Below are 27,316 nucleotides of genomic sequence, written 5' to 3'. Positions count from 1 at the left end.
CAAAAGTCACTTGAAGTAAAAATTAGGCTCTTCAGTCAGTTTTGAAAATAGCACTTGGGTCCTTGATCAATTTTATTATTCCTGAACTTTAGGGGAGGTTGAACGTGGGAGGACAAGGGCATGGTCAGATGGCCATGAGCAGCGAGCACTGTCCCTTGGAGGCCCTGTGACACCTGTAGTCTTCGGGTTTCTACTCAGAGGGAAACAGGAGTGGAGGGGTGAGATTTTATATTCCACCTAGATTTGGCTCTTCTGCCACGGCTGCCAGAAGAATGTGCGCATTTCTGAGCGTCACTGCTCCCTGGGATGATGGAAAGTAGGAGGTTGCTGCGAGTAACCCAATGAACAAAGAAAGGAAAGCAGACCCCACCAAGACGGCAGAGGCTTAATTTACCTGCTTAAAAAGAAAGGAAACACTTTCTGCAGGCCATGATCTGTAGTGCTTGTTGGGAACAGGAAGCATTAGGGTAGCAGGGGAAGAGATGGCAAAATCTAGTGGGGTGAGATGGAAGCAAAATACGGAAGACTAGAAATAGGACATAAATCTGTAATGGTGAGGATAAGCTGTGGAACAAGTTTTCTTGAGTTGTGATTCGTTCTTCAGATGAAAATCCCATCAGCCTTAATGTTCTGTACCACAGTTGAGGATGACGGTGTTATAAATCTTTCCCCCAGTTAGAAAAACTGTTTTAAAAGCATTTTGTTTTGATAGTGACACATTTGTCTTACAGGATAACCTACTGTAAATGCACCCATGCTGCCTTTGTCTTTGTTTCACAGAATTGTGCAATTTAGGATGCTGCACAGGTGAGCCAAGTGGATGTATTTTATGCTGGGGCCACGTTCTGGTACACCGTGACAGTACATAGAAACGTTTCCTCAGCCCAAGTTGTCCTCCAAGGAGGAGAATCTGGCATAACCTCATGATTATGTTGCAGACCCTGTAACATCTCTGTCCATAATTAGCTGAGGTGACAGTTACTTTTGACAAATAAAACCTTTTCATAGTGTCCCCTTAGCTCATGTCTTCCAAAAGTATTAGCAGAGGCCTCTGGTGAGACTTCTTCTTCAGATGACTTACTTGGTTGTACCATATCGAAATAGAGTAGATATTTTAAAAGACAAAAGTCATGAGCCTGTTTCTTTATTTTGTCCTTGCATGTTTTGCATTTCTTCAGTCTGCTGTTGCTCATCTTTAGCGGTTGCCATAGCTAGCACTGTTATTAATGACCAAAAGTATATAGCCAGATCTTCATCTCTGTTCCTCCTGGGTTTTATTAACGTCTGTCTCCTCCTTCCAAGGCAAATATAATGGTTGTAGTAGTTCCAGGCTGAGCAGGGGAGGTTGTTGTCTGCACTTAGGCATGTAACTGTGGATTTCTAGCTCTGAAATCCCCCCAAGGTTTCTGCACACACCTACTAAGGGGTTGTTTTAAAAACCTTCACATTAAGGTGACCATGTGCTTGCTGTGTTTCATAGTTCACAGAGAAGTGTGTAAATCATGGTCACCAACATTTTTTTCATCACCAGCAGCTGTGCTGATATGGTGCCTATCACACCATAATGTAACCAGAACAGATAAATTCTTGCCCGTTCCTACCTTCTCGTGTACTTTCTGATAGAAAACTTAAGTTGAGGAAGTTCTTATTTTTCTGCAGAGTTGTTGAATAGATGTATCATACAATATAAACTGAACTTTGTGGTTACTCTGTAACCCCAGTAAAATCTTTAATATATCAGAAAAAAGCAAGGACACTATAAAAGGTAGTATGATCTTCATGTATTTCAAAATTATTTTCCCTGGGTCTCTTTTCCAGAAGCAATCTCGTTTTCTGTGCTTCTTTTACCCTAGTTATGAAAGACACGACATAAATCAAAGATAAATTTATAGCCTAATTCCATGTCGTTGCACCAGGATAATTTCTCCAGAACCTCTCCACCTATATTTCTGGAATAAAAAACATTCAGGAAGATGAACATAAATTCAAGTCACTGCAAATTACGACAGCTTCAGTGACAAGTCTAATGCTGTAAAGCCTCTTTGGAATATCCAGTTGTACTGGTAGCAAGTCCTGATGTTATACAGGAAAATTAGTGAGCTTATTGCCATCAGATACACAGCTTCTTTAAGAGGGATGTTTACTTTCTTCTGAAAAAACAAATCCTTGCGAAATTAAAAACTCACTAAGCTTGTTGTTTTTACTATTTTGGCTTGCAGTCTAACTTTTCCATTCTGCACAGCAGATATGGGCTTAGTAAAAATTGTCCAAAACATTGATTTGTGTAGTTCTATATCAGATCTCAGACTGAGCTATTTGCATTAAAAAAAAACCCTGCAAATGCAAGTGATTGCACTGAAGATCACTGAAGAGCATTGAGCCCCACATTCCAGCTAACCCAGTTAGCTTGCCTTGAACAGTGCCTAAAAACATATTTCTAGGGAAGAGTTAAAGGTGTCTTGCTTGTAGCGCTTGATGGATCATTCTTTCACAAGAGTTTTATTGTTTTTTGACTCAGATGTATTTTTAGCTATATCATATGGTAACAAGGAGTTGCACGTTTTAACTCCAGGCTGGAGAGAAAAGCATCTCTTCTGGTTAGTTTTGAACCTGCCACCCAAACTTTCAGATGTTCCTGTTACTGGAAAAGGCAACGATCAACCTTTTCTCTCTTTACTAAGTGCATAAAGTGCTCATAATTATGTAGACCTCTGTTACATCCCGCTGGTTTATAGGGCGGACCAAGTCTTGAACGGCCCTAGACCGTGCAGTCACACCTTGCAGAAAAAACCTTTCACACCAACAATAATGCTAGCTGCCCATATCTCTACCTTTCTCAGTGCTGCTTTTTGAGGCAAGGACACAACTTTCAGTATGTGGCACTTTAGGGATTTACACTATCTCCTTTTATTTTTTTCTGCTTTATCTCCACTACTTTCTGTATTTATTCAGAAGTAGAAGCCAAACCTCCCAAGTTCTCTGTTTTTGTGGAAGCTGGTTTGATTTTTTTAACAAATACTCTGCAGTCATGTCTTTGCAATGCAAGAAGAGAACTAATGGGAACTGTTTGGTGTAAGGTGGTTCTGCCTTAAAGGAAAAAAAATAAAGGTATAGTTTTGATGTCAGCGATGCGTGAAAAGAGAGTGTAATGCTTGTTCACGTACAAGACTGCAGGGGACAAGGAAACTAAAAAAGACAATTTAGTTACCAAAAGAAATTAGCGGAGGGCATAGCTAACTGAGCAGCTTGAGGAATCACTCAATGAGGAGGGAGGTTGCTATGGTGGGATAAGAACAGAGCTCAGCTGCATGATATTCAGTGGTTTTTTTCAGGCTGTAGAGATGCTAATATTTTCTTTGTTTAGTGTTGATATTTTGATGAAATGCACCTAAACAAGCTGAAGCAGAAGTGAGTAGCAAATTGCTGTGAATATTTCCACTGCAGAGCAGCTCTGGGTCATGCTGGAGCGTGCCCAGGGGAGGAGTTGACCACGCATATAACTGGTCAGACAGAAGACACTTGGACAGCAGAAACCCCTCAGGACAAGCCTCCTTTGGCTGACCATCCTCTGAGGGGACAGCACTCTTACCTGACAGTTTCCAAGGGCGGCTGTCTTTATAGGTAACCCTCCCCACAGCATCACTTTACTGAAGTGGCAGTGGTGGAGCCGCTGTGGGCGCTCTGCTCCGCCTGCTGGATTCGGCCGCCTCACACCCAGCACCAGCCTTCCTCCTGCTCCTCTTCCTCACCAAAGAGATGGGCTCAGCCTGCCCAACCACCATCTTACACCCATAGTACCCCTGCTACCCGGCTACTCCCGGAGCCGGGGCAGTCCTTTGCGGAAGGGTCCCCTCGCTTTCATCAGTCTTCTCTTTTCCTTGATATGGTTAACTTTCAGGAAACTAGAGAGTTTTTTTCCTGTTTGTGATCTAAAACCCTGGATAGGGTAGCAAAAGCTAGCAAGTACAGTCATGCTCTCCCATTTCCAGTTGAAAGCTGCCAAGATCTTATTTTCATTCTCCTGAAAAAGAACACTTCTGACATCTCAAAAGATTTTGAGGAGTGGAATTGATACGTGGGTGAGGTTTTGGCCGTGCTGGTGGGCCCTGTGCACTGCTCCGTCAAGCTGGGAGGACAGCGGGTCTCCATTGGGCTTGGGAGTTTTGCCTTTGGCCCCTCAGGATGGGGTGCCGAGGCAGGAGCGGGGCTTTGCCCTCCCGCCCTGGGAAGGAGTCAGACGTACAGGAGAATAGAACCAGTGCCCAAACCAGGTGTTGGTGCTGTAGTCTGTTCAACACAGGATTATTTCTCCTGTGAAACAATACCATCATACGGAAGTATGGAAGCCGTACCTTGTCAAACACATGTGTGACAGAAGCATTTTTGTGTTTCAGAGATGCTTGGGGGCGAATTAGGGAGGAGGAGGCTAATGAGAAGCAATGAAATTTCACACCCATGCCTTTGTACCTTGGTACAAAGATCACTGAGGGTAAAAGCCTGAGGAACTGGTGGAAGGAATTGGTGGAAGTATAGGAGTAACTCCTTCCTGGTTATCCCCAGGGCACCAAGAACTTAATCAGGATCTTCCCTTGAAAACCGCTGGGCGCACCACATCCTCTCTCGCCAGGACGGCCTTTGATGGGTGCCTGGCTTTCGGAGGAAGGCTGAGCAGCAGGGCTAAGGGCTCCTCCATGGCTTGGAATGAGGTGGCCGTGAAACCCTTAAGGCATGTCATCCTTAAGTTTTGCCTGGGCTTCCTACCCCATCTGACAAACGCCTTTTACCATCCCTTTCCATGAACGGCTGCCATGTGGTTCTCTGAATGAGTGTTTAACCAGGAGCTTGAATACATAAGGTGATATGACAAAAGACTCCTTTGATTAGTTTGCTGTTGTTTTCCCCTCCTAAATTGTGTATAGAAGTACGTACTTAGCAGGCTTGAAGAGATACTATCCAATTAAAGACATCATATTCACTCTAGCATGTTCAGGGATTTGAAATAATTTGAAATTTGTTGTTTGTTGGTATCTTTAAAGTTGAAATACACTGGGGAACTTCTGATATTTTCAGCATTTGACTCCTGTAAGAGGAGCCTTTAGCCTAATGAAATCCCTGTGCAACTCGGATTTTCTCTTACTACTCTGGTGAGGGCATTGTTTGGCATATGATAGGCTTGGGATATACTTTTAACAAAAAAATTGGAGCACCTCTGAAAACAGCTCTTTCATGTTAAAAATATATAAGCAATTATAAGGAAAAAACATAGCAATGTTTGGCTTGCCAGAAGGATACCTTACATAAAACCCTTCTGTGCAAGCTTTTTATGTAGAGGTAATTATTCTCATAAAAAATAAAAGTTAAATTCACCAGATGAAAATATATGCTTTCAGTATCTACCAGGTGTGAAACGTTTTATCATTAATTCTTCCTTTTATATTCCCAAGTAGGTAATGAATTCACTGCAGCAAAACAAGGAGCTCACTGCTGTATTGGTCTGATGGGCTTTCAGGACACTGCAGGCACCTGAGAAAGCAGCTGAATCATTGTTTTAAAACAGGGAAGGAGATTTTTGCCTTATTTTTATGGAAACCAAATTAATTAGAAGCAAGGTTTCTAAAAGCAGTTTCTTTATATGCTAATTTTGTGTGGTGTATTTCAGTTTGATGACCTGAGGGAGGGGTTTCAGCTCTGATAGCATTTGTGTGGCTAAATATGGTCCTCCTTGAGCCTGGAAGAGACCTGACTAAATCAAAAATAGAGTTGGAGCAGAACGATCTGACTTGCCTGGGAACAGTCAAGGCAAGTTGGATTGACAGATCAAACACGTGCTAGTACATAAGGAGAGAGAAGGGGATACCTACTATATGTAGTTTGTATGTTTTCGCAAAAGCTGCTCGAGAGCCTCAGCAGAACAGGGCATGAAGAGGAAGATGCCGCTTTTTGCTCATTCCGCTCATTTTACCTTAACTGCGCAGTCTGATATCAGTAACTTAATGTTTATTTGATCTGTCTCTTTTATTGGCCCACTCAGTGAAGAGATCCTCGGCCAGGGTGGAAAGTTGCTGCAGTTGTCAGCAGCTGTGGCAGGGGTAGCATCCCCGTTCTCTGCCCTTGGTCGTAGGCAGGCAATGAGGAGCAGGCAGTCTGGCTGGCGTTATTTAGTCATGCGAGTGATTTTGTCAGTGTATCGGTATTTTTGTTGTCAGTATGGAAGGCACTATCAGAAAGAGCGATTATGTTACTTGATGACGGGCTATTAAAGTGTTCTTTATCTAAAGTGGTTTCTACTGGTTGAAGTTAGAAACTTGTTTGTGTAAATTTAAATTTAACATGTCATAATTAATTCCATACATTTCTGTTTGCTTTTAAAGCCCCAAGCCAGTTAATGTATAAAAATTCCCAGAAATATGCTGCTGATAACAGCGATATAGAGAATAGTCTGTTATGATAATAGAACCAATTCTCCTTAAATATTCCTTATTAAAAATTTTGGTGATACAAATGCAAAAAATTAGTACATTACTGTTTTTTTCTAGGCTTGGAGTCCAAAGCATTATTCAGGAAACACAAGTCCCATTTTTATGCTGTATAGTAACTGTTTCACAGGGCAACAAACTGGAACTACAGTTCCTGCTTCGTGGTGAGGAAATAAAGACACATCTTTTCAAGCTGTTCTCGGTATAAGCTGAGGAGGTTTGGTAGATTAAATTGAGCTTTAGCTGCCAGTACAATCACAGCCTGGCTAATTTTAGCCTATGAAGGTACTAATAATTAAATTGAAAGGAACCTCACTGTTAGATGTATACCTCATGTGCTTGTCTTTTGGGTGCAACATTAGCTTCTCCCGGGTGAGGCTTGTCCCATAGACATATATAACTTAGCTTCAGTGTAATCCAGCAATTGGAGTGCCAATATGCAGAAATTTGAATAACATTCTCAGAATTCATAAATTGCCCAGTGGGACACTAAAGTCTTGATTACATCTTGCACCTCTGAATGTATATAAAACTGTAAGAAATTCAGCCAGCTTCTTTTTTTTTCTGACCATGGTTATTCAACTGTGTCTCACTGTTTATGTCCCAAATTAGAGGGCCTCCTCTGTCTGGGAGCAATTCCTTGTATTAGTTTACAGTGGTTACAAAACAAATTACTCTGGAAAAATAACTGCAGATTCCTGACAGAGCCACAACTCAAACTGCTCCATCTTGGAGTTGTGAACCGTCACTCCAGTAAGACCGCGGTAATGAGCTAAAGGGGAGAGCTTTACAGATATTAGAGAGACACCTGTACAGCACAAGAATAACCATGAGCTGTATCTAATATGGAGGGACATAATACGGGCAGAATGAGTAAGAATTAGGAAGAATATAATACAGTAATATAGTAATTAGTAGTTTGACAATTTAATGTGCTACACTAAAAAACATGCCCACATACCAGAGAGGAGCCAAAAATTGGGTCCTTATGGGTGGGTGGCACTCCTTCATTAGATGTTTAGCTCCTGATACTGGTATCATCCTTATTTGTTGAGCAAGCTGGAAGTTCATCCCTTAATAAAACCTCCATAAACGAACAGCAAATAATATAGGAGCTCTAGTGGCATTGTCAAAATGCTTCTTGTCATTTAGAGAAACAGCGTTGGTAAAGCAAATGCATCTTCTTTATGTAAACTTTTTCCTTGATGTCCCTGTGTAATGTATTGCTTTAGCAGAAGGTAGTACAGAAAGAAGGGTTAGAAATGCTTAAGAAGTCTGTGTCCACAGGCTTCAAAGTCCATGGCTGTTTTTATCAGAGGTGGCTTTCACGGAGCAGTAAGAGCGCTTTGAATGAAGGTTGTTGCAACACGCACCGCCAGTGCGATGCATTTGCACCTAGGGACAGAGCAGTGTCAGGCACCACAACTGCAAGGCTAAGCGAGAGTCTGAGGAAAAGCATAATGAGTTTCTAGTGCTTACAGGTCTTCCCTGTGCACGAGGTGAGCTAGGTAAGATTCAGCATACATATGCACAGCGTAAGACAGGATGATACAGAGAATAATGTTATTCTGTGTACTAATAAGTATGTTAGTGGTGTGGTGCTGGAGTGTATAAGCCAGCCCTAACTATGAATTTTCAGTTCTCCAGGTGCTTTTTTTTTTGTAACTCTAATGGGGTTCTTGCTTACTTGTTTGTTTGGGGGGGGTTATTTAGTTCTTTAGTACTTTAGAGGGTTATTTAGCAGTAACTGTAGTATATGAAGCGTATACTGGGAGAGCTGGGGTACATTTGCACATCTAAAAATACTGTGGTAAGTGGGAGGAAGAATGCCTGCGGATCAGAGCTCTGTAATTTCCTGGTGCCTTGTTCTTGTGGGGCCGAGTGCAGCACTTGTAGAGGAGCAGATACTGGAGGTTATACGTGGTCTGACACCACCATCTGTCCTTCCCATCCCCCTGCCTCATTGTGGTGCTTTCTCATATAACATTTGTACTCTTGGTGTTCCTTTGTTTAGCTCAGTGAGGACATGAGGGACACTAAAACATATACCGTGAGGTTGGAAAAGCTGGAACTTGCTATTTGTAGATAGCATATTCCTCTATTATCATTGTTTGATTTAGCGCCCTTTACTGCAGTAACTCAGTCTCCAGAGGAGTACTGAGTGACTCCTGCTAGTGCTTCTACGTCTAACTGGCTTCTTACACGAGTACTTCCCGGGTTGCTGCTTTGGAGTATAGTGTCAGGGGGCTGCACAGGATGTGTCATCGAATCCTCGGGCACTCTCATTGCCAGGCTCTGTACCAGCTCCTTTTCATCTCTGCATGGCATCTGTCTGAGACCTGAGCAGTCCAGAAGATGGTAGGAGCTTCTCGCTGTTGAGCAATGGACAGTTTGTAGATCTGTATTCTGTATCTGAATCTGAATCTGTAGATTCATCCCAAGGACTCTGGGTCAAATAGCATTGAGCCATTTCCCTAGTAAGGACGGAGATGTATCTGCTACTGGACTTACAACAGAAGCGGCCCGGTAGCAGTTTGTGGTACATGGGGAGGGATTTCTTCTTCCCAGTGTTTGCATTCATTCTTGTTCAGAGCCTGATTATTCACGCATAGTATTTACCTTTAGGGGAATATACATAACTAGACATGCTTCAGAATTGGACTAGGTAATAGGTAAGAGCTTCTAGTCAAAGTTCGTCTGTATCTCTCATGAATATAGAGACAGATGTAGAAATATGGACACAAAATAGGTTACAAATGAAGGAAAGGATAGAGATTCAAAAGGCGGTTACAGTTTTACTGATTGTCACTATAGACGGGAAGTCTGAAATTTCCTTTAAGTACTCATTTCAAAAGTAAGTTTGTTAACCTGCTGGTATTCAACCTACCCCTTCTCTGAAAAGCAAATTTACCATAAGCATACCATTTGGTAATCAGGCATCTTGTAGTCTGTTTAGGCAAAATAGATAATGTGAACATTCATAAGAAAGTGTACTCCCAAGTGGCAGTGGTAAAATAGTATGCATTTTATTAAAAAACACATTAAAGTGAAAACCCTAACTTAAATTACCTCTTCATTAGTGACTGCTAGTATGCCTTCTTATTTATAAATAGGTCTCAAAGAGAAAAAGAAATCGTTGATTCACCTTCCATGCCCCTTTCCTTACATAGGACTTCTTGTGTGAGAGCCATTTTGAGACCTTACTAATTGTGACTCTCAAACATTTCTCTCAGGTGACAACTTTCTCCTCCCCTTTTTTCACATTTCTCTTGGTTTTTGAGACATGTTGGCATGCCCAGAAAGGCCTGTAGAGCATCCCTTTGCTCTTGCTTGGTGGGTTGGTCCCAGCCCTGATGCATTCTGTCACCGCAACTTTCAATGGGTAAAGTACCTCCCGCTGCTACAGGTTTGCTCGGACATAAGATTCCTCACATCTTACGTGACCGCATTAGCTGAAGAAATACATGGAGATTTATAGCAGGCAGTTTTGTTTCTGTAACCTCTCTGGGGAAGTCGTTTGCCGTAAAGCTCTTCTCATAATACAGACATAATTTGGCTGATAAATGCAGTAAGTTCACTTCATTATTTTCATAGGGTCGCGTTCATTTTTGTATGTGAATGGCAGTTGGTTTATTTTTCAAAACGTTTGCAAGTCTCATGAGTTTCATAAGTTGTAGTGTCGATAAGTATCCATCGAAAAGCACGTTACTTGTTCTTTGTTTTATGTATTTGTTCTCCTTTAAAACAAAATAAAAAAAAACCTTATCTAGAAAGGGAACCATATGCTGGAAATTTTTAACATAAATCATTTTGCTAATTCTAGTCACACAGAAAGAAAAATGTGGGTTTTATAATGATAAGGAAAAATAATTTTACTACCAAAAAGCAGAATTTCTAAACACTTAATGTGCATCTACACTAAAAGGAAATATTGTACAGTTAGTTACTATCAGTAAAAGTGACACAGTAAAAAAATGAGAAAATCTATTTAGAAAAGCCCCCAAGTGCCTGTTAATTATATTCACCTTCAGATAAATAGGACAGTGTATGCTACCACTTATCTGAAGAGGTCCTAATGAAAGGCTGTTCATGCACATTGTGACTAATCCAAACTGGGATGGTGAAGAATTACTAGTGTTTGATGATAGGCCTACAATGGCCTTAGCAATATTACCAAGTAGCCTTTTCAAAAGCGTGTCTTATTAGCAGGGTTTTTTCAGAAATAATCGTCTTCTAGTGCAAAATTTAGTTGGATTTTAGGCACATAAAAAAAGTCCTGTCCCACCATCTGTTGAAGGCAGCACAATTCTTCCATAGACACAGAGGATGTGTCCCAGCCATCCTCGGCAGGGCAAGTGGAAGAGCAGGGTATAGACATCTGCTAGGTAACGCCCTTGCCTTAACTTCAATAACCCTCCTTTACTTCATAGCCACCTTGTTTCATGAAAAGGAAAGTTTCTTTTGCCAAAGCCCGACCTTTGAAACCAAATTTCCTGTATTTTTAGGGATAAAGTTATATGAACAACATCCGTGAGACAACAGGATCTCTTGAAGCTACAGAAGTGATACATATGAGGCCGCAGTATCCTCTTTCACTTAGTGCTTTTTTCCAAACAAATCCAAGACTCTTATTTTAAATGCTGTGAGTGTTTGTAGTATAAAACAGGATGAAATGTAAAAAACATTCCCTTTTGCAGTCTACTGAAGTCACCCTTCCCTCAGCCCCATGAGTCCTGAAATGTGCTTGTTTGGCCCTTTGTTTTTCAGGGATTTGGGTTTTGGTTTTGGGGGGTGGGGTTTTTTTTGCATTTTGGTTGTAGAATCAAATGTTCCTTATTTTAAACAATAAGTTATGTAAAAATTTCTCTCGACTGCTATACTTAGGTTTTAGTTATATAAACTGTTTTCCTCTCCCTTCTTCTTCCTCCTCTCCCTGTTGACGCACAGAGTCCCCAGGAAATCTCAGCACTGGAGGAGAGGCTGAACTTGGTTTGAGTTCCATATAGCATTGCTCAAAACTCATTTTCCAATTGCTGCCGTGGGTGGAGTAAATGGCACGGATGTTTCCATCTGGGGTTCTTTCCACCTTGTGCCTTCTGTCACTGAGACAACATTTCTTTTCTGCTTTCCCAGACCTTTTGTGATATGCTCAAGAGTAAAAATGGCAATGCTTGATATTTTCCTTCCTTTTTCATCCTGTCTTTTGGGGGAGGGGGAGGGAAATCTCTTTAACAAGAGATAAACAAGTCTCACCAGTTAAATTGGATTGAATTTGTACATCTTTATATTCTGCACAGTTGAACTCTTTCCCAAAGTGGTTCTTTTAACAACAAAACATCCCCCAGCTTTTCATATCTGGGATCTAAAACAACAATGGATTTCAAAATCCATGGGAAGTTTCATTTTTTATTACAAGTAAGTGTAGTAGACAATAGAAAAGGGTACGTACTGAGAGCAGCTGGACTTCTGAAACTGCCCTGTGTGCAGAGACTGCACATCCTCGCAGAACCTCTTAAGTAAACAACTTAGCTGTATGCTGTTTATTCCACCTCTCTCTTTCTCTTTTCTTTGCTAACACAGGTCCACAAAGATTCTCGAGTTCTCAAGCCCTAGCTTTTGGATGTATGTAATGTCAGTGTGGTTTCAAAATCACATGATTTCCTAGATCCGTATCTTATCCTTCACCCAACGTTGCACAATGCTGGACTGTCAGCTAGGATAACGAAAGGAGCCAGATTGTGTTGTGTCACCTCTTTTTCTATTTCATCCATAAGTTGCCGACAGGATATTTTTCCGTGTTTGTAGCACGTTTGGTGGATTTGGGGCACATTCTTTGCTTCCTTTCTCCTCATTCATGTGACCCTTTTTCAGTGCTTCCCAATGAGCTATTATCTCTTCGACATGGAAGAAACCAACCCAAGTTGGCTAGGATATGTATTGTTCTCTTGTTTTATTTGTGGGGTTTTTTTTTAATTTGTCTTTGTTCTGTTCTTTTTTTTTTTTTTTTTTTTTTTTTTAAAGCATATCCACAAATAGAGAATATATAACTTTCTGCCCTAATTACCTCTTTTGCATCAGGGATGGATATTTTCATGGAGCAAGGTGTAATAGCAGAACAGTGCCATGTCTCTGTCCTCACGAGCATAGCTGCATGCAGATTAGAAAAGCTCTGTAGTGCTGCAACTGTATGCCAGATTTGCTATTTGCTCTTGTTTGCATGATAGTATTTCTAATATACTAATATGATATGGAAATAATGGCACATCACAGTTCTTTCAACATATTGTATCACTGCTTTATCATATTAGGCTAATACACTGCGAGAGTTGATAGCACCTCTCCATGTCAAATGGGATCCACTTCTCTTGGCACTGAACCGATTGGACTCAGAGGTTGATAAACTTATCATTAGAGAATTGGCACGACGGAGACTCAACTTCAGCCTCTTGCAAGCAACCTAATGGCCTCCGTTCAGAAAGTCAGTTCTTCTTGAATAACTTTGATGTTTATAACAGAGAACAGAGCTGTTAAAGCGTAGTCAACCACATGCCTGGATATGAGGCCTCCAGGAAGGTGTCAAAGGGCATGGCCAGTCTTTTGAAGAATGCACCCTTTCCACAATGGGACTAGGCACAAAGTCAGATCCAGTCTACACGGAGCACATTTGCAGAAAATACTGCCCCCCGCATGGGAGAACGGAAGGGGAAGAGGGTCTTGGCAGGGGAAGGGCTTTGATGTCACTCAGTTTTGTTCTGCAGACCTCGAGGAATTAAAGAGGGATTCAGCCATGGTAACTGTAAAATCCTGTTGCTTGTACTGAACTCCAGTGAACCCGTTCAGGCCAACCAACCAGAGTCGTATCTTTTAAGCGTGCTTCACGTTAGTGAAGGAAGTCACCTTACTGTGTCATGCTAAACTAAGTGTATTCTGTCAAGTGGAGGTATGTACAGACCTTTCGGAGGCTTCCATTTATCTAATGCTTTGTAATGAAATACCAGAGGGTACACTGGCACTCGTTTGGATGATGACGGAGAAGATACCTCACGCTGAGATTTATTAGACTCTGCAGATAAACTCTTCAGTTCCTCTTTATCTTCTAGGACTTAAACATGTGAGTGATGCTGCCTGGCCAAGCAGGCACAAAGTATTCTCTGTATAAACACCCAGACTCCAGAGGGCTGTTTTGGGGCCAGTATTTGTCTGGATGTCACTCAAAGTAGATTCAGATATTGTATTTATCATTATGTTCTGGGTCCCCTATGGGTTGATGTTTGCCTCTATCTCTGTGGTTAGAATGTGGATTTTCCTTAATATATTTGGCTAAGGGTGTATTGTAATAATGTTAATGCTAATTACTTGATATTTCATACTATCTTATGGGGAGATACTTTTAAAAAATGTATTTTGAAATGTTTTCTTTCTGTTTGCTCAATGTATGGTATTGCATTATGTTAATACCAATAAAATTATATATATATATAGATATATATATTTCCCTTTTATAAAGAAGTAAATTATGCTTTTTTGCCTCACAAACAGGAAATGTGCAGTGAATAAAATTACATCATTCTGCCTTACAGCAGGTGACAAAGCTTATAATAGTTTTAATATTCTTTTTTGAAAAATAAAAAGTATAGTATGACATAAACTAGTTGGAAATTCATTAAAATGCATGTTTTGTGTTTCTGCTCAATGGGACTGTCACAAATCAGCCTAAATATTTAGCAACGTTGTTTTGGCATCTTTAATTTTTTCCAATCAAGAACATACACTGTATTGCTATTATTGATTACAAAACTGTACTGTCATAAATTTTTGCCTGTTGGCCAAATAGACAAACCCACTGAGTTTTTATGACTCTCTTGTCTGTAGGAATTGATTTTTAAATTTAATTTAGTGCTCTTTCCAACGCTTGGCAAAGGCAGAATTTATTTTTTATATAAGTTTGCCTTTGAAGTACCTGCCTCTGCCAGGGCTGATAAATCACTGCTAAGTACATAAAGATTGTGCAACCTGAAGGATGTGTCATTAAAACCTTGTTGGAATGGCCTGCAACCCCAGCCAGTCCTTTACATTCTGTCATTAAATTCCATAATTAGTTAGAGGTGAAATGTTTTGGAAATGAATTAGAGAAGCAGAAGCAAAGATGTGACTCTAAAATGTCCTTTGGCTGCCATTTGGGCTTACGCTGATGGCTTATTTGCTGCTCGTAGCCAAAGGCCAACATATATCTGTGCTAATATGAATTAGATCGTCTTCAGCTTCCTCTCTTTCTTTTCCCCACCCTTTCTAGCATATTGTATTGAGTATCTTTGTTTTGCAGAGGCATTCAGAAGGGCTGTAATTAGCAGTCCCCAGCATTTAATTGCATACACATTTGTTAAATATTTTTCTGTATGCCTTAAAATAAAGTATAGAAAATGGCAGTAAATGTTTCTTTAATGAAGGCATTGGATTTATTCATGAAGTCAGGATTTTTTGAAGGTGTTATTTTGGGCTTAATAAAGGAAATAAGCCAGCAAATTTTCAGTTTTGCCTTTGCGTAACCACTGTCTGTCAGGGCTGATGTTCATTTCCTTTCTTTTGTTTCTTTTGTGTGCAAACACATTCTGCCCAATGGATGGGGAACGGACCTTTCTTCTGTGACGACTCTCGTGCCGGTTTTGAGAGAGAGCTTTATGTTAAGGTGCATACGTGTTCACAAGTTCATTATGACATCTGACAACATAAATAATGTCTAGAAAAGCCGCATGGTATTGCATTTCTCTCATCACGGTAATAGCTTTTGTTCTCAAAGGTACTTTGAACTCTGTGCGGTGCTTACAGACCGTGGTGGTGTGATGGGCATTCAGCAGCTGACAGGAGGTGCTTAATATTTGGCAGTGTCGTGCCCTACATAAATAACATGTAAATCAGGGTGCAGATTAATTAGTCTGGAATCTAATCAGTGCAGCGATCATAACATGTGCAACTATAAGTCCAATAATAAATCTGAATATCTGAATAAATATGACATCTTCTGGGATAACGTTTTCAGAAGTATTTCAGGCCCCTTTCATAAATGCCTCTGGAGGTGCTTCCCCAACAGACCATGGTGCATTACAGAGGTAACCGAGCTGGCTATTAAATTAATCTGGCCGCCACCCACACTAATTTACCATGTTTCCTTCATGTTGAAAGTAGGGTTGCGATTCCTAAGTGATGCAAGTGCTTTTGAAAATTTCACTCTCAGTGTTACGTTTTATTATAAATAAGCAAACCTGGGGTGTAGACTGAAGTAGAGTTCATTTTCTCGGTGGGTGTTGCTCACCAGGAATACATACCCCTTCCATTCAGGCTTGCTTTCAGGTATCAAGGCCACAAACCTTGACAGGCATTGCTGTTGTGCAAGCGTGACTGTGGCTTGATTCTGACTGGTGAGTAATCTCACTGGGTCCATATCGTTTGTCACTTAACCTTTCACAACGTCGTGTGCCGTAACAGCTTAGGTTTGTGAAAAAATATTTTCCTGAAGGAGTAATTGCTTCCATATATTGCTTGCCAGATGTATCCGTAGGGACCTCCTTGTCCTATTTAAAAGTCACAGCATCCCCAGACATATAGCAGTTTACCCAGTTTGCTTCAGCTCCCAGCTTACCTCATAAATACGCGAAGTTTTTCATTGTTTCTCAACTGCAGGGACTGAGGGGAAGCATACCATCAAAATGTAATTGCTCTGTTTATTTCACTTCAACATTGGTAGCTTGTGGTAAAATTAAACAGCACTTATATCAATGTGTGGTACAGAAAAATGTCAGGATATCCTATTTCATGTTGTTAAAATTCTCCCAAAGAGTCACTAAAATCTGTTCGGCAGATGAAGGTTAAACTGATGCCTTCATAGGCAACTTAATGAGTCGAGTACTGTCCAAATACCACTGCTGCCAAAAAGTTCTGCTGCTGCTCAGAGTTCCCTGTTACTTTGGGAAGCTTTGGAGTTATTTCATCTTCATTCTTATGCCGCCTCTGAAATCACAGCCCACCAATATAACCTCATGAAACAGCAGGGCTGGGAGCAAATGGGGAGCTTCTCCTGATGCTCATTCGAGGTGTGTAAGAGCTGTCAAGAGGCAGCACGAACAGAGCGAGCTGATTATTCCCACTGTCTGTGTTTTCCCTTCTCACTAACATATTAACCCATTTGCTGGCACCTGTACTTCATTGCTAAGTGAATGCTGAAAATGCCTAAATGTTACTTTCAGCACAACAACGCAGGCCTGCAGGGAGAAACCTTGAGGATCGATTTTTTTCTAATGCCGAGTTTAGTGTCAGCTGTTTTTAAAAAGCAATTCCAGTTGTGTGGGAAGCTGGAGAGAGGTGACTGACGTGGGTGTGAGACTTCTAGTTAGACCAGCTCAAGTGTCCCGTGGAGGCTGAACTTGCTTCAGCCTGCCAGCTCACAAACTGCAGCCTGCAGGGCAGTGGTGGCTCACAAGGCCGTGACAAAGTGTAGGCAGCTTGTCATTCAAATAGCACCAGAAAGGTGACCTCAGAGGAAAAGAGATTCGCAGGGAGCCACTGATCCAAAAAGAAAACCACTAGTGCCATAAATAGTTCACAAAAAGAATTAGACCTTTGGTGCCGCAGCAAAGGTTTAGCAACTCTCAGGCCTTACAAAGGCTAGGGTTAGATCTTTTAAAAGCGGTTATGGTACCTAACTGCTTCTGATTGAACTTGGTTGTAGTAGAAAATGCCTGAAATAATACCTTTGGAAATCTGTCCTATGGGAGATGAGTTTTCCACTTGCCTGCACAGTTCACTTTATTTCAAGAAACCAATTTATGCTTATGCGCGTGAGAGGAGAGGCAGCCTCATACCATCGGGTGGAAAACTCCAGCGTATTGCAGAGCTCTGTTGTGTTGGTGCTTTCAGTGAACACCCACTCTAGGGCATATCTTTTTTGCCTGGAGGTTTACATAATAGGAGAGAATAGAAACTGTATACAACTATCCTGGTAACCCAAAAATACTTCCTCTTTAGAGGAAGGAATGGTATAAAATGCGAATTTAATACTTGTTCTTTGATCCTCTAGCCACTAATATTTCACTAAACACATGGACCAAAGCTTGTTTTTAAACACTGCTCCTCCCTTTTTTGACTCAAGACTTTGGGAAAAATCCTGCACTTTCAGGTACATGGGGCCAGAAAGCATGGAGGATTACACGAATCAGAAAAGGGCAAGCAAAGGGAAGGAAAAACAGAGAGAAGGGTTGCAAAGGCCAGGCACAGCACAAGAAGCCCCCAGCTTTTCTTCAGCTTGCTTAAACTTCTCCTCACTTGTGGAAAGCATTAACATGTACATGTGTATATGTATATGCATACATGTATATATATATGCGCACAGGCATACTCACATGCCCAGTCAGGCCTTGATTTTGCCATAATGTGGCATAGGAGATGACACAGGTTTCTATTTGTGCTTTAACAGGGAAATCTGCTCTATATTACCCAGAGCAGGTGATTAGCAGCTGGCTTCCATGTAGACCTGAACTGCATCTTACTGCACCTCCTGCCTGCTGTACCGTGCCAGGCTTAAGCACTGTGTTGTTTCTTACTTTTCTCAGTAATCAGGGATGTGACTTGTAGCATTTTCCTACCAGGAGCTGACTTTCTGTGTCACCGTGTCCCCCCCCACCCCATACCTGTGCAGGGGTGACCTCATATGCAGCACACAGCTGTGCAGACACCGTCTCCTTGTAAACCTTTCATTGATTTCACCATTTTGTTCCTTTTAGCTTGTAGTCTGGGCGAAAAGGAAATGCCTAGCTTAGTCTGCCTGCCATCCATCCAAACAGTGTAAAAAATGACTGTAATTCCTGATTCTTTGCATCATACATTTGGATATGTCTCCCTCTTGTGCAGTTTGGACTCTAATGGTTAACCTGAACAGCAGCAAAGATGGATTTAAGCCTTGCACTGAGAAACCAACAACTACATCTTTGGAGGATTTCTTCTCTCCCCTCCCCTCCAACACAGCTAAAACCCATGTCCCCTCTCCTTCCTCCTTCTGCTTTTTCACTTTAAATATAGGGAGATCCCTTCTGTCTTTCTCCTAACCTGTCCCCGGGGTTTACAAGCCCAGCCAGGCTGTTGGACCCTGTGGCCGGGTTACGTCCCCTGCCCCTGCCTGCCCATCAGCACCCTTGGGCCGACAGGTAGCCTGAGCTGGGGCTCGAGAGCTTGCCACCGGAGGCCTCCCCTCCCCAAGGGATCAGCAGACATCTGTCTTCTGCACTGCCTACCAGTGAAACCATTGCAGGACCAGGCGGGTTTTGATAGACCTATCAGTTAGACGTGGCCCAGCCAACATGCTGTGGCATAGGAAGATTACAAAACACTTTGTCGGTCCTGGGATTGTATCACTTACTAGTTAGCTTGCAGCAGACAAGCTTCTCTACTCCCAACATAGATGCAACAGGGTCAAGAAGGCAAAGACAAAACCCCGCAACCCAGAGATTTGTGCATCAGGGCCTGTTTTATCTAGCTAGAGACCATTTCCCAGAGGCCAGGGATGCTCTCTGTTTTGGTGGAGCATTTAGTGACACTCACAGAAAGTTCTGGGAGGCTTCAGGTAGATGCCTCCCCTGTGCAAAGGTGAAGCAGAATGGTGTAACTCGAATTAGAAGCAAATCTTTGTGATTTGTAGGGGGGAAATAACATATGGCAGCTGTTTAATAACGTAATTAGTGATGTATTCTAACAAAATTGCCTCCTTAAGATCCTGAGAAAGCTGAGCTGAACTGGTTCCTCTGCCAGAGAAAGTGAGCTCACCAAAAGGAATGAAAACGAGAGTTTAAATTTCAGTGGAGCCAGGGGATTTCAGTTTGACTTTGTGCCTTGTTCGTTCTCCATCACAGACTTTGCAGCAGCTCAGCTTTCTCAGGGTTTGCAGAGGGTGGTAATTGTGTTCAAGTGCAGGGCTAATTGCAAGGCGAGGAGTGGGCGCGCATGAGAGGAGTTGCACGGCGAAGAAAAGCGCATCACTGAGCTGTAAAGGTAGCAAATGGTAAAGAGGATAGCGGAAAAATGGAGAATGCCATCAGGGCGGCAGTGGTGTCCATCCATCAGGACGAGCAGTCTGAAGACGACAATATGAGCCTCGGTGGCGTTAGGAGGCACTGGCAAAGTACAAAAGGGGCCTCAAAGGAGAGCTTCAACACTTGAAAAGGGTGTCAGCACAGTGGGTGACAAAATTTATGATTAAGTGTGTTGTACTGTCCTTGCATGGGCAGTTATGTGCACTTACAGTCCCCACTGGTTCATCTGGCACCTCACTGAAAGGGGAAAACCATGCAAGCTTCCAGTGACTTGAACTTCTACGGGGAAAGGGAGTCACAGAAGTGCAGGAAACTCCACGGAAAATTACTAGAGGCTATTCCATATATTTAGAGCAGATTTATGAGAAATGTGTGCCTAGAGATTCTCTGTGTCCAGAGAGCGATGTATTAGCCAGCTGGGTTGCAAGTGACCTTCTGCATGGCCCTAGTTCAGTACCACCTTCCTGAATCATCCGTTTACAGGGACCGATCATGTCTTGATCCATGGAAATACCAATGTTAACTGTTTCGCTCTAGTCACTTTTCACTCAAGTGCCTGATGTTCTTATTTATTGCTCTTAGGATGTTGGTTTGTAAGGGGGAAATAATGGAAAGATGAATAGCCCAATGGAGCCAGAAGGTGTTTACACTCAGTACATCATGGAGCTCAGGGCATGCTCTTTTCAACAACAAATGACAGCACAGTGTAAGAAATCCTGCCTGTTTTTCTGGAATGCCAACAACCCAAACCATTCCTGACCTCTTAGATTCACCCACCCGGCCACAATCTCCAGCTCCCTCTCCTGAGAAAACGTAAAAGTAGATACAAATATTTACAGCATTTTAAGAAGCGAGGGCACAGTACAAAAAGTTCAGAAACTTCCTTGTGGAAAGCAGAATAATGAAAAATAATAACATGCCATTTACTAGGCTGGTGTACTCTTTATCTCCTGAATTCAATGCAAATGGCTTTGCATTCACTTGAAAACACAGCCGAAGCTTCATTGTTACAAAATTTAGTACCTGTGTATTCTTGTATTTGGAAGATATGGTTCTGAATTTAGATCCTGTGTGCTGCAGAGTTTACGCAGCTTTATTTCTGCTCCAGAGTTACAGAGTTTTTCAGGCTTGGGTGGGGCAGGGGACAACACTGTTGCTTCAGAGAAGAAACCCTTCTTTTTAGCAGGGTGTGGAAACAGCTACCCAGCAGTGTATTCGGAGAAAGAGGGCAGCTGGGGAGATGCAACCCATGACTCAGCAGCTGAGTGAAAGTGAAAAACAACCTGCTGTATTGGCTGCTCTTCTGAGGTCATCTGCAAATACCATTGAGCCATGTTTTCTACTTAAGTAAGGCATTACCTGAGGCCTTATTCTTCCTTAAGGAGACAGCCCTGCTGTAAGAGCATGACTTGCATACAAATCCACCAATTTAAAAAAAGAAAATATGTTTTAAGCTCAGCTGTATATCTAATCAAGTACCTCAGATGCTTTATGGTGCCAAGGGTTTCACCAACACCTACAGGAAATCAATCAAAGCCTTTAGCAGAAGGGTGAGGGAGGGGAGATTCGTGTATAATCTCAATTCCCGCCTACTGAGAGCCATTGAGAGCAGCAGTACCACCACCTTCAGTGTTTCTCTGGAAAATATTAAGGGCTGGGGATGTGTTAGCATGACGCCCGCCACCCTCTCCCCCGCCGTGGGTGGAACAAGCCAGCGTCTTGCCCTCTTTGAGCTCCTCCAGCCTCAGCAACAGTGAGACATTTAAGGGAAGGGACCTGCTGGTTTTCTTCCCTGCTTTTTTCTCTATACCAAATTCTGTCCCCTTTTCTACACACCGCTCGTAGCTACAGCACCCAGGTGGTGACAGAGCCTGGGGGAGGCAGCCGCAGCCGGGTGGAGGTGATGTGCTGACGCATTTCAAAGACCTGCCCTCAGTGCTCTGCTGCCTAACCCTGCCTGCATCATGCCCCTGTAGTCCTGCGCCTCTTCCCATGCAGCCTCAGAGCTGTTCCCATTTGGGGCGAGGGTGGAAATCCCCTGTCCGCAGTCCCTCTGAGCGGCGGCCGCCGGCCTGAGGAGGTGAGCCCTGAGGAGCACCAGCCGGTGCAGAGCGCCAGGCCGGCAGCATGGGGAGGAAGGCCAGCACAAGCCCCGCAGCCCGCCGTTTGAGCCCGTGCGGGCCATGCTGCCTTCCAGGCTCATTAAAGGCATTTAATGACAATTAACTAATGACAGTTCAGGATTCAACCTCGGGGTTGAACCCAAACATTGTCCTTCTCCATGGTGGGGACCTTTGGTGTTTCAGGAAGCTGTGGATTTTCAATGGCAAGCCTGGACATGGTGGCCAGTTGCTGGTCCAGGCTCTAGATCACCCTAGCAAAGTAAATTCGGACAACGTGAAGTCAAAGCACTGGCTTGCTTCTTCAGCAGACTGTCCCTGTACTAATCCCCTGAGGGTACAATGTGGTAATGCTGCTGGGGAAAAGAGAGCCGATGAAAGATCTTTTTTCCTTGCATAACAAGGGATAAGAGAAAGAGAGAAACAGATATAAAACACTCCTTTATCAGATCAAGGTGGGGTTTTTTTTTCCCTTTGCCCTTTAGCAAATCACTCCCATTCCCTGGCTGTCAGACGGGTAGACTTCAGTGTTCAGCAATATGAACTGGTAGAGAGATCCCAAACATCTGATCTTGTTGCTGCATGGAGTTTTTAAGAAAGCATAAAAATCAAGGTAGTGGGGGATTTTAACCAGTCTGTAATTATTTAGATACTGAATGTTTTGCCCTTTAACACATTAGATGATTTAATAAGAAAGAAATCAACAAGAAAGAGAAATGCATCTTATTTCTGTTTTTAAGTTCTGGCCGCCCCTTACAGTGATGAACCTAGCTCTCCAAGCAGGGTAGCACATGATGGGAGGATTTAGGGAGCTCTACAGACCTACAACACCTCCATCAATAAAAAGCCTTGAACTCTTCTTCACTTTAATATCTCTTAAAAAAAAAAAAAAAAAAAGAGTGCTTTGAAAACAACTACCCCCTAAAAAGGGCAAAGGAATAAGCTGATGAGAGGCATAGCTAATTAGTTGCTGACTGCAAAAATTCTTCGATTGTGTAAAGATCTGTACAAATTCAAACACTTTTTGTGATGAGGTGTGGAGATCTGGGTGTCTGGAGTTCTTGCTTGAGCCTGAGGTGAGTAGTTGCTGTACTGCATGGTATGGGCTTGAATGGGATGTTGCCTCAGGTAGCTCCTGGGGGGCTAGAAATGTCACTTCTAAACACTAGCTGCCCTCCCTGTTGGTGCTCAATAAAAACCTCTAAACACCCGAGGAGACTGAGGTTCACTACTTACGGGTACTTTAGCATGTGCTGAACTTTAAGCCAGTGGAGATGGCCATGTCTTGGTGCAGGGTCAGTCACAGGATAAAAGTAATGCTTGAAAGCAAGCAGCTGTAGCCTTCCTACAAGAGCTTTCATGAAAGCATCCTGAGGACACAGGCACCTTGGGTCAGGAAAACATACACCCCTATGAAAGCCAAGACTGGGTGGGAGGGTTCCAAGGGCTCCGGAGACACCTGGGAGGCTGCGCACAGGCGGTGGCCGGCTGCTGTGTGTACAGGTGTGTCGGTGTGCGAGGGGCAGCAGGGATGGAGCTGGCTGCTCCCCTGGGGCTGCCCTGGCTTCTCCTGGTCAGCACTCAGCTAATCCCACTGGCACGTCCCAAGTTTCTACAGAGGCATCAAACAGTTTCTTCTGGGGGAAATGCTGTGTGAGAAGTTGAAATGTTTTGATGCTTTCTAAACAAAGCATTTCAAGTGCTCATATCAGAGTAACATTTCATCCCCAGCCTTTCCTTGATTTTCTTTTTAGAGAAGCAAGATCTTTCTTGTTTATTTTTTCCTTTAAAATGCTCCCAGTAGTAGTTAGAACAAGTATTTTAAAACCTATAATAAATAAATAAGGAAACCTATAATACAAACAGCTCTGGCTTGGTTTGCCATGCTGCTGGGTAGGCTGTCATGAATGCACTCTTATGCGCTTTTATGTCCAGTCACAGCCTGCTGCTGAACCTTCAGTTAATAGTAGAGTAAAAAACCACCACAAGTGACAGTATTACTGACTATTGAACAACATTCTTGAGTATCAAAAATAAGAGACAAAAAGAAGTGGACTTTTCTAGGAAGGAAAATGATGTGTCATTCCAAAGCCACCATCGTAAATATAATCTTGAATGCTGTATCGGTGCTGTCAGGCCAAGATCTGATCCCTGATGACCTTCCTCAGCAGGATGTTTCCAGGGCTTCCTTTCCTTGTAATAACAAAGTCACAAGCATATTTAACTGCAATACTAGAGATGTTATTTCTGAGAGTATGTCACTGTAATATTACTACATCTTACACTATTTTTCTTTTTTTTCTTTTTTCTTTATGGGTCAAGACTTTACCTTCTTGAAAGTTTTTCTCCCTTTCTCCTGAAGGCAATAGTTAGCGAGAAGGAGTAGTTACAATCACAGCACTTTTTTTCTGGAATTTAGCAGCTGTGAAATGTTCTCCTCACAGTCTAGTTAAGCCTGTTAAATGTTTTGCGAAGGTTTTTGATAGATCTTCGTATAATCATGTTAATGATACATTGTTCCTTTCTCTATTTTTTCCTCTTCTTTATTTTTACTTTTTCTCATTACAGTTGAAACTATAGAGGAAAAAACAGCAGACTCCTTGCAAGATTTGTACAGAGCCTTGGAACAGGCCAGCCTGTCTCCTTTAGGAGAACACCGGATTTCCACTAAACTGGAGTATAAGAAATCTTTTATAAAGAGATGTAGTGATCCAGTAGTCAATGAAAAACTGCACCAGCTGCGAATTCTGAAAAGCACTTTAAAGGTGAGGTAACAGAGGGAGGAAAATTCCTGCCCCAGGGTTGGATTGGACTGTATCGTATTCGGAGATTAATTGTGCGCAGCTGGAGTCCGGGCTGAACCTCATGTGCCAAACAAGCAAGGGGGAAACGCTGTTCGCAAAGCAGAGAAAAATGTGCCTTGGGAGAGCAGTAGAAGTGAGGGGGTCAGTTTTTATTTCTGCGCAGATAAAAATCTCAGTCAGCTGCTCCTCCTCTAGCTAGGTTAACAGAATTTGACACCAAATTATCAGAGGAGACCTTAATCCCTTTCTTGTCCCTGAACATTTTCATTTACCAAAACACATTCACTCTGTAACTGCCGAAGTCCAAAGATAAGCAAAGCCAGCCTTTCAGAAAGGAGCAGTACCTTTTACAACACTTGATTATCATTTTCTGATTGCTGAGTTTGTCCAGGAGGAAACTGTGTCCTTGCTTTCTGCATAAGCTGATAGGATCATTGTATTTAATCAGGAGGGCTGATTAAATAAATAGATAGTGGTAAAGATAGACTTGAAGATTTTTATGGTTATTCGAAATGTACCATAGCTCATTTAGCCTCCCTGTCAGCTTCTTTGTTTGTTACAGCAGTTTCAATTCTGTCCTGATAGAGATTTCAGCAAACAATATGCTGGATTTCCCCAGGGACCCTGTTAACTATATTAAATTACCACATTTTAAGTTACTAGATAATTGTACAGTGGATTTTGTAACAGCTTTCATCAAAGAGGGCTTTATCAACATTAATTAATTCAGTTTTCCATCACCTAGAGAAGCATTTAAGCAATATTATTTTCATGCTGTGGGGCTCCCATCCTGAAAAAATCTTACTCATGCTTAACTTTCTGCACTGTATCATCTCATTGAAGGCAACTACTACTTGTGATATTACCTGGGTATGTGAGTCTTTACAGGACTGGAGACTGGCAGAAAAAGTCATGGGCTTTCCACGTGACTTCTACAGCGTGAGAAACTGGAACAAAATCGTAGTAGCCTCAGACATGTCGAAGTGGCAGGAGGTTCACACTGTATCTGTACTTTTGCACTGTGGTGGGATCACTCATACCAAAATTGTGGTTCAGTACGGCTTGCTGCCATGCTTAATTGTCTGTCTTGTTAGCTTTTATTGATACCTGAGCTACATTATGCCAATGGCTTCCTACAAATGGAATTGCTTTCCTCTAGGGAATTCCAAAACCAGCACATCCCCTTGACCCAGCGGATGCCCGTTTTTGTGCTTCTCTGGGACTTCTTTCTTTTGGTCCAAGCAATTACAATTTGTTCATTCTCTGTCCAAGAGCCATATTTTCTAAACCTGTCACCATTCTTGTTTGGACCTTGATTAGTATAAATCATTCTTAAAGTACATGACACAAATAATTGCAAACGCAATGGCAGCAAGTACCAAAGACAGATAATTGCTGTTTCTTGCATACAGCAACAGTGTAGAAGTGACACGTGCCTGTTTTGCAATGGCATCATGGTAACATATGATGAGTGTCAGCTCCGTTATAGCCCAGAGCTCCACCTCTGCCATACTACCAGTAGTCGTATCTACCGGTAGTACTGCTGTCACCTAATCAGTTACTCTTGCTTTTTATCAGTGCCTTTGATTTCTCCTTCCTGAATGCAGCCCATTGCACTGGCCTGTTGGAGTTGGTGTTCTGAACTCTTCTTGAATTTATCCAAATTATTAATAGCCTGAGACAGCCCTCCAAATTGCATCTAGCTCTTGTTGTCTGTAGGCTCTCTGTTCTATCAGCTAAGTCTTTAATGAAAGACCCCTCTGCTCTCTTTCCTGTGACGCAACACAAAACCATTCTCCTGCCAGCAAGTATGAGCTACATGGCTGGTAGTGCAGAGGTGTGGGTACCAGCCACAATCTGCGAGAAGCAGGTTATGGTAGTTCAAGGAGAGATATGGTAATCAGGAGTTCCCATGGTTTCATTTCCACTGGTCATTCTCGGCTTGCACCATTCTGAAAATGAGTATTCTAGCACACAGCATTAATTAGCTACTGTTTGCAAAGCATGAAAAATGCCTTTCAGTCTACTGGTTATGGGTGACATCTCTGACCCTTCTGATCCTCTTCCACCCATATGGGCTGTCACAGCTTAATATTTCCCTTTAACATGCTCCCTAGAAAGATTTGACATACTCATAGTATGGACATGGAAAACGTGACAGCAATGAGGAACGTGAAACCTGTCTGGCAGGGAGGATAGAGGGGAGGTTGCTGGTGACCGTAAGATACCTATGCAGAGGAGTAGTGCTGGAAACCTTTGTGTTAGATGTGTTTCCAAGACTTAAGTCTGTTGCACACACGTTCCACCGCTTGAAACAACTGCAAGTGGCTACGGGTTTATCAGAGGCTTACTCTGACCCATACCGCCTGCCTGTCATCTCTTGATAAACTAGTCACTGGCCAGTGATTATGATACAGCCACATCCCTGCCTTGATGGTGGGTAAGGAGATACCAGCAGCTATGTTAGATTTTACCCATTTCTGCCTTCTCTTTGCCACTGCAGTGGAAGGAGGAGGTTGCAGCCAGCCAGCCCATGGCATACACTGGATCTTTAATGAAGATGAGTTATCATTAACATGGGGGTCCTTGCACAAGCCTTTGCAATTTAGCACTCAGATGTCCCCGTGACAAGCCTGGTAAAAAAGGCTTAGCTCTGCTGGCAGGCGAGAGGCCATCTGCCTGCATCCCACGCACCCACGCAGCATTTCTCATGCTGATCAAGAAGAGCAAACAGATGGCACTTTGTCGTGTGAAACCCATCTTGAGAAATGCAAGCAAATAGTAAATAGTACGGGGCTGGCTTTTTCTTGAGCTGAACAAGGGGCAAGGAGGGGGAATAG

The 27,316-nt window shown here is 42.5% G+C and overlaps 1 protein-coding gene across 4 annotated transcripts in view; it reads left to right on the top strand.

The window, feature by feature from the left end:
- Positions 1-27,316, top strand: part of CNKSR2 (connector enhancer of kinase suppressor of Ras 2) — a 220,153-nt gene that overhangs the window by 192,378 nt on the left and 459 nt on the right. For all 4 annotated transcript variants that reach the window (XM_075711816.1, XM_075711806.1, XM_075711798.1 and 1 more), the window contains one exon: positions 24,241-24,437. In XM_075711816.1, coding sequence (XP_075567931.1) covers positions 24,241-24,437 — 197 coding nt within the window. The remainder of the gene's footprint in view (positions 1-24,240; positions 24,438-27,316) is intronic.

The sequence above is a fragment of the Pelecanus crispus genome, chromosome 1 (genome assembly GCF_030463565.1).
Source record: "Pelecanus crispus isolate bPelCri1 chromosome 1, bPelCri1.pri, whole genome shotgun sequence".
In the NCBI taxonomy this organism is placed as follows: domain Eukaryota; kingdom Metazoa; phylum Chordata; class Aves; order Pelecaniformes; family Pelecanidae; genus Pelecanus; species Pelecanus crispus.
Note: the sequence above shows the minus strand (reverse complement) of the source record. Positions and strands in the feature narration are given on the sequence as shown.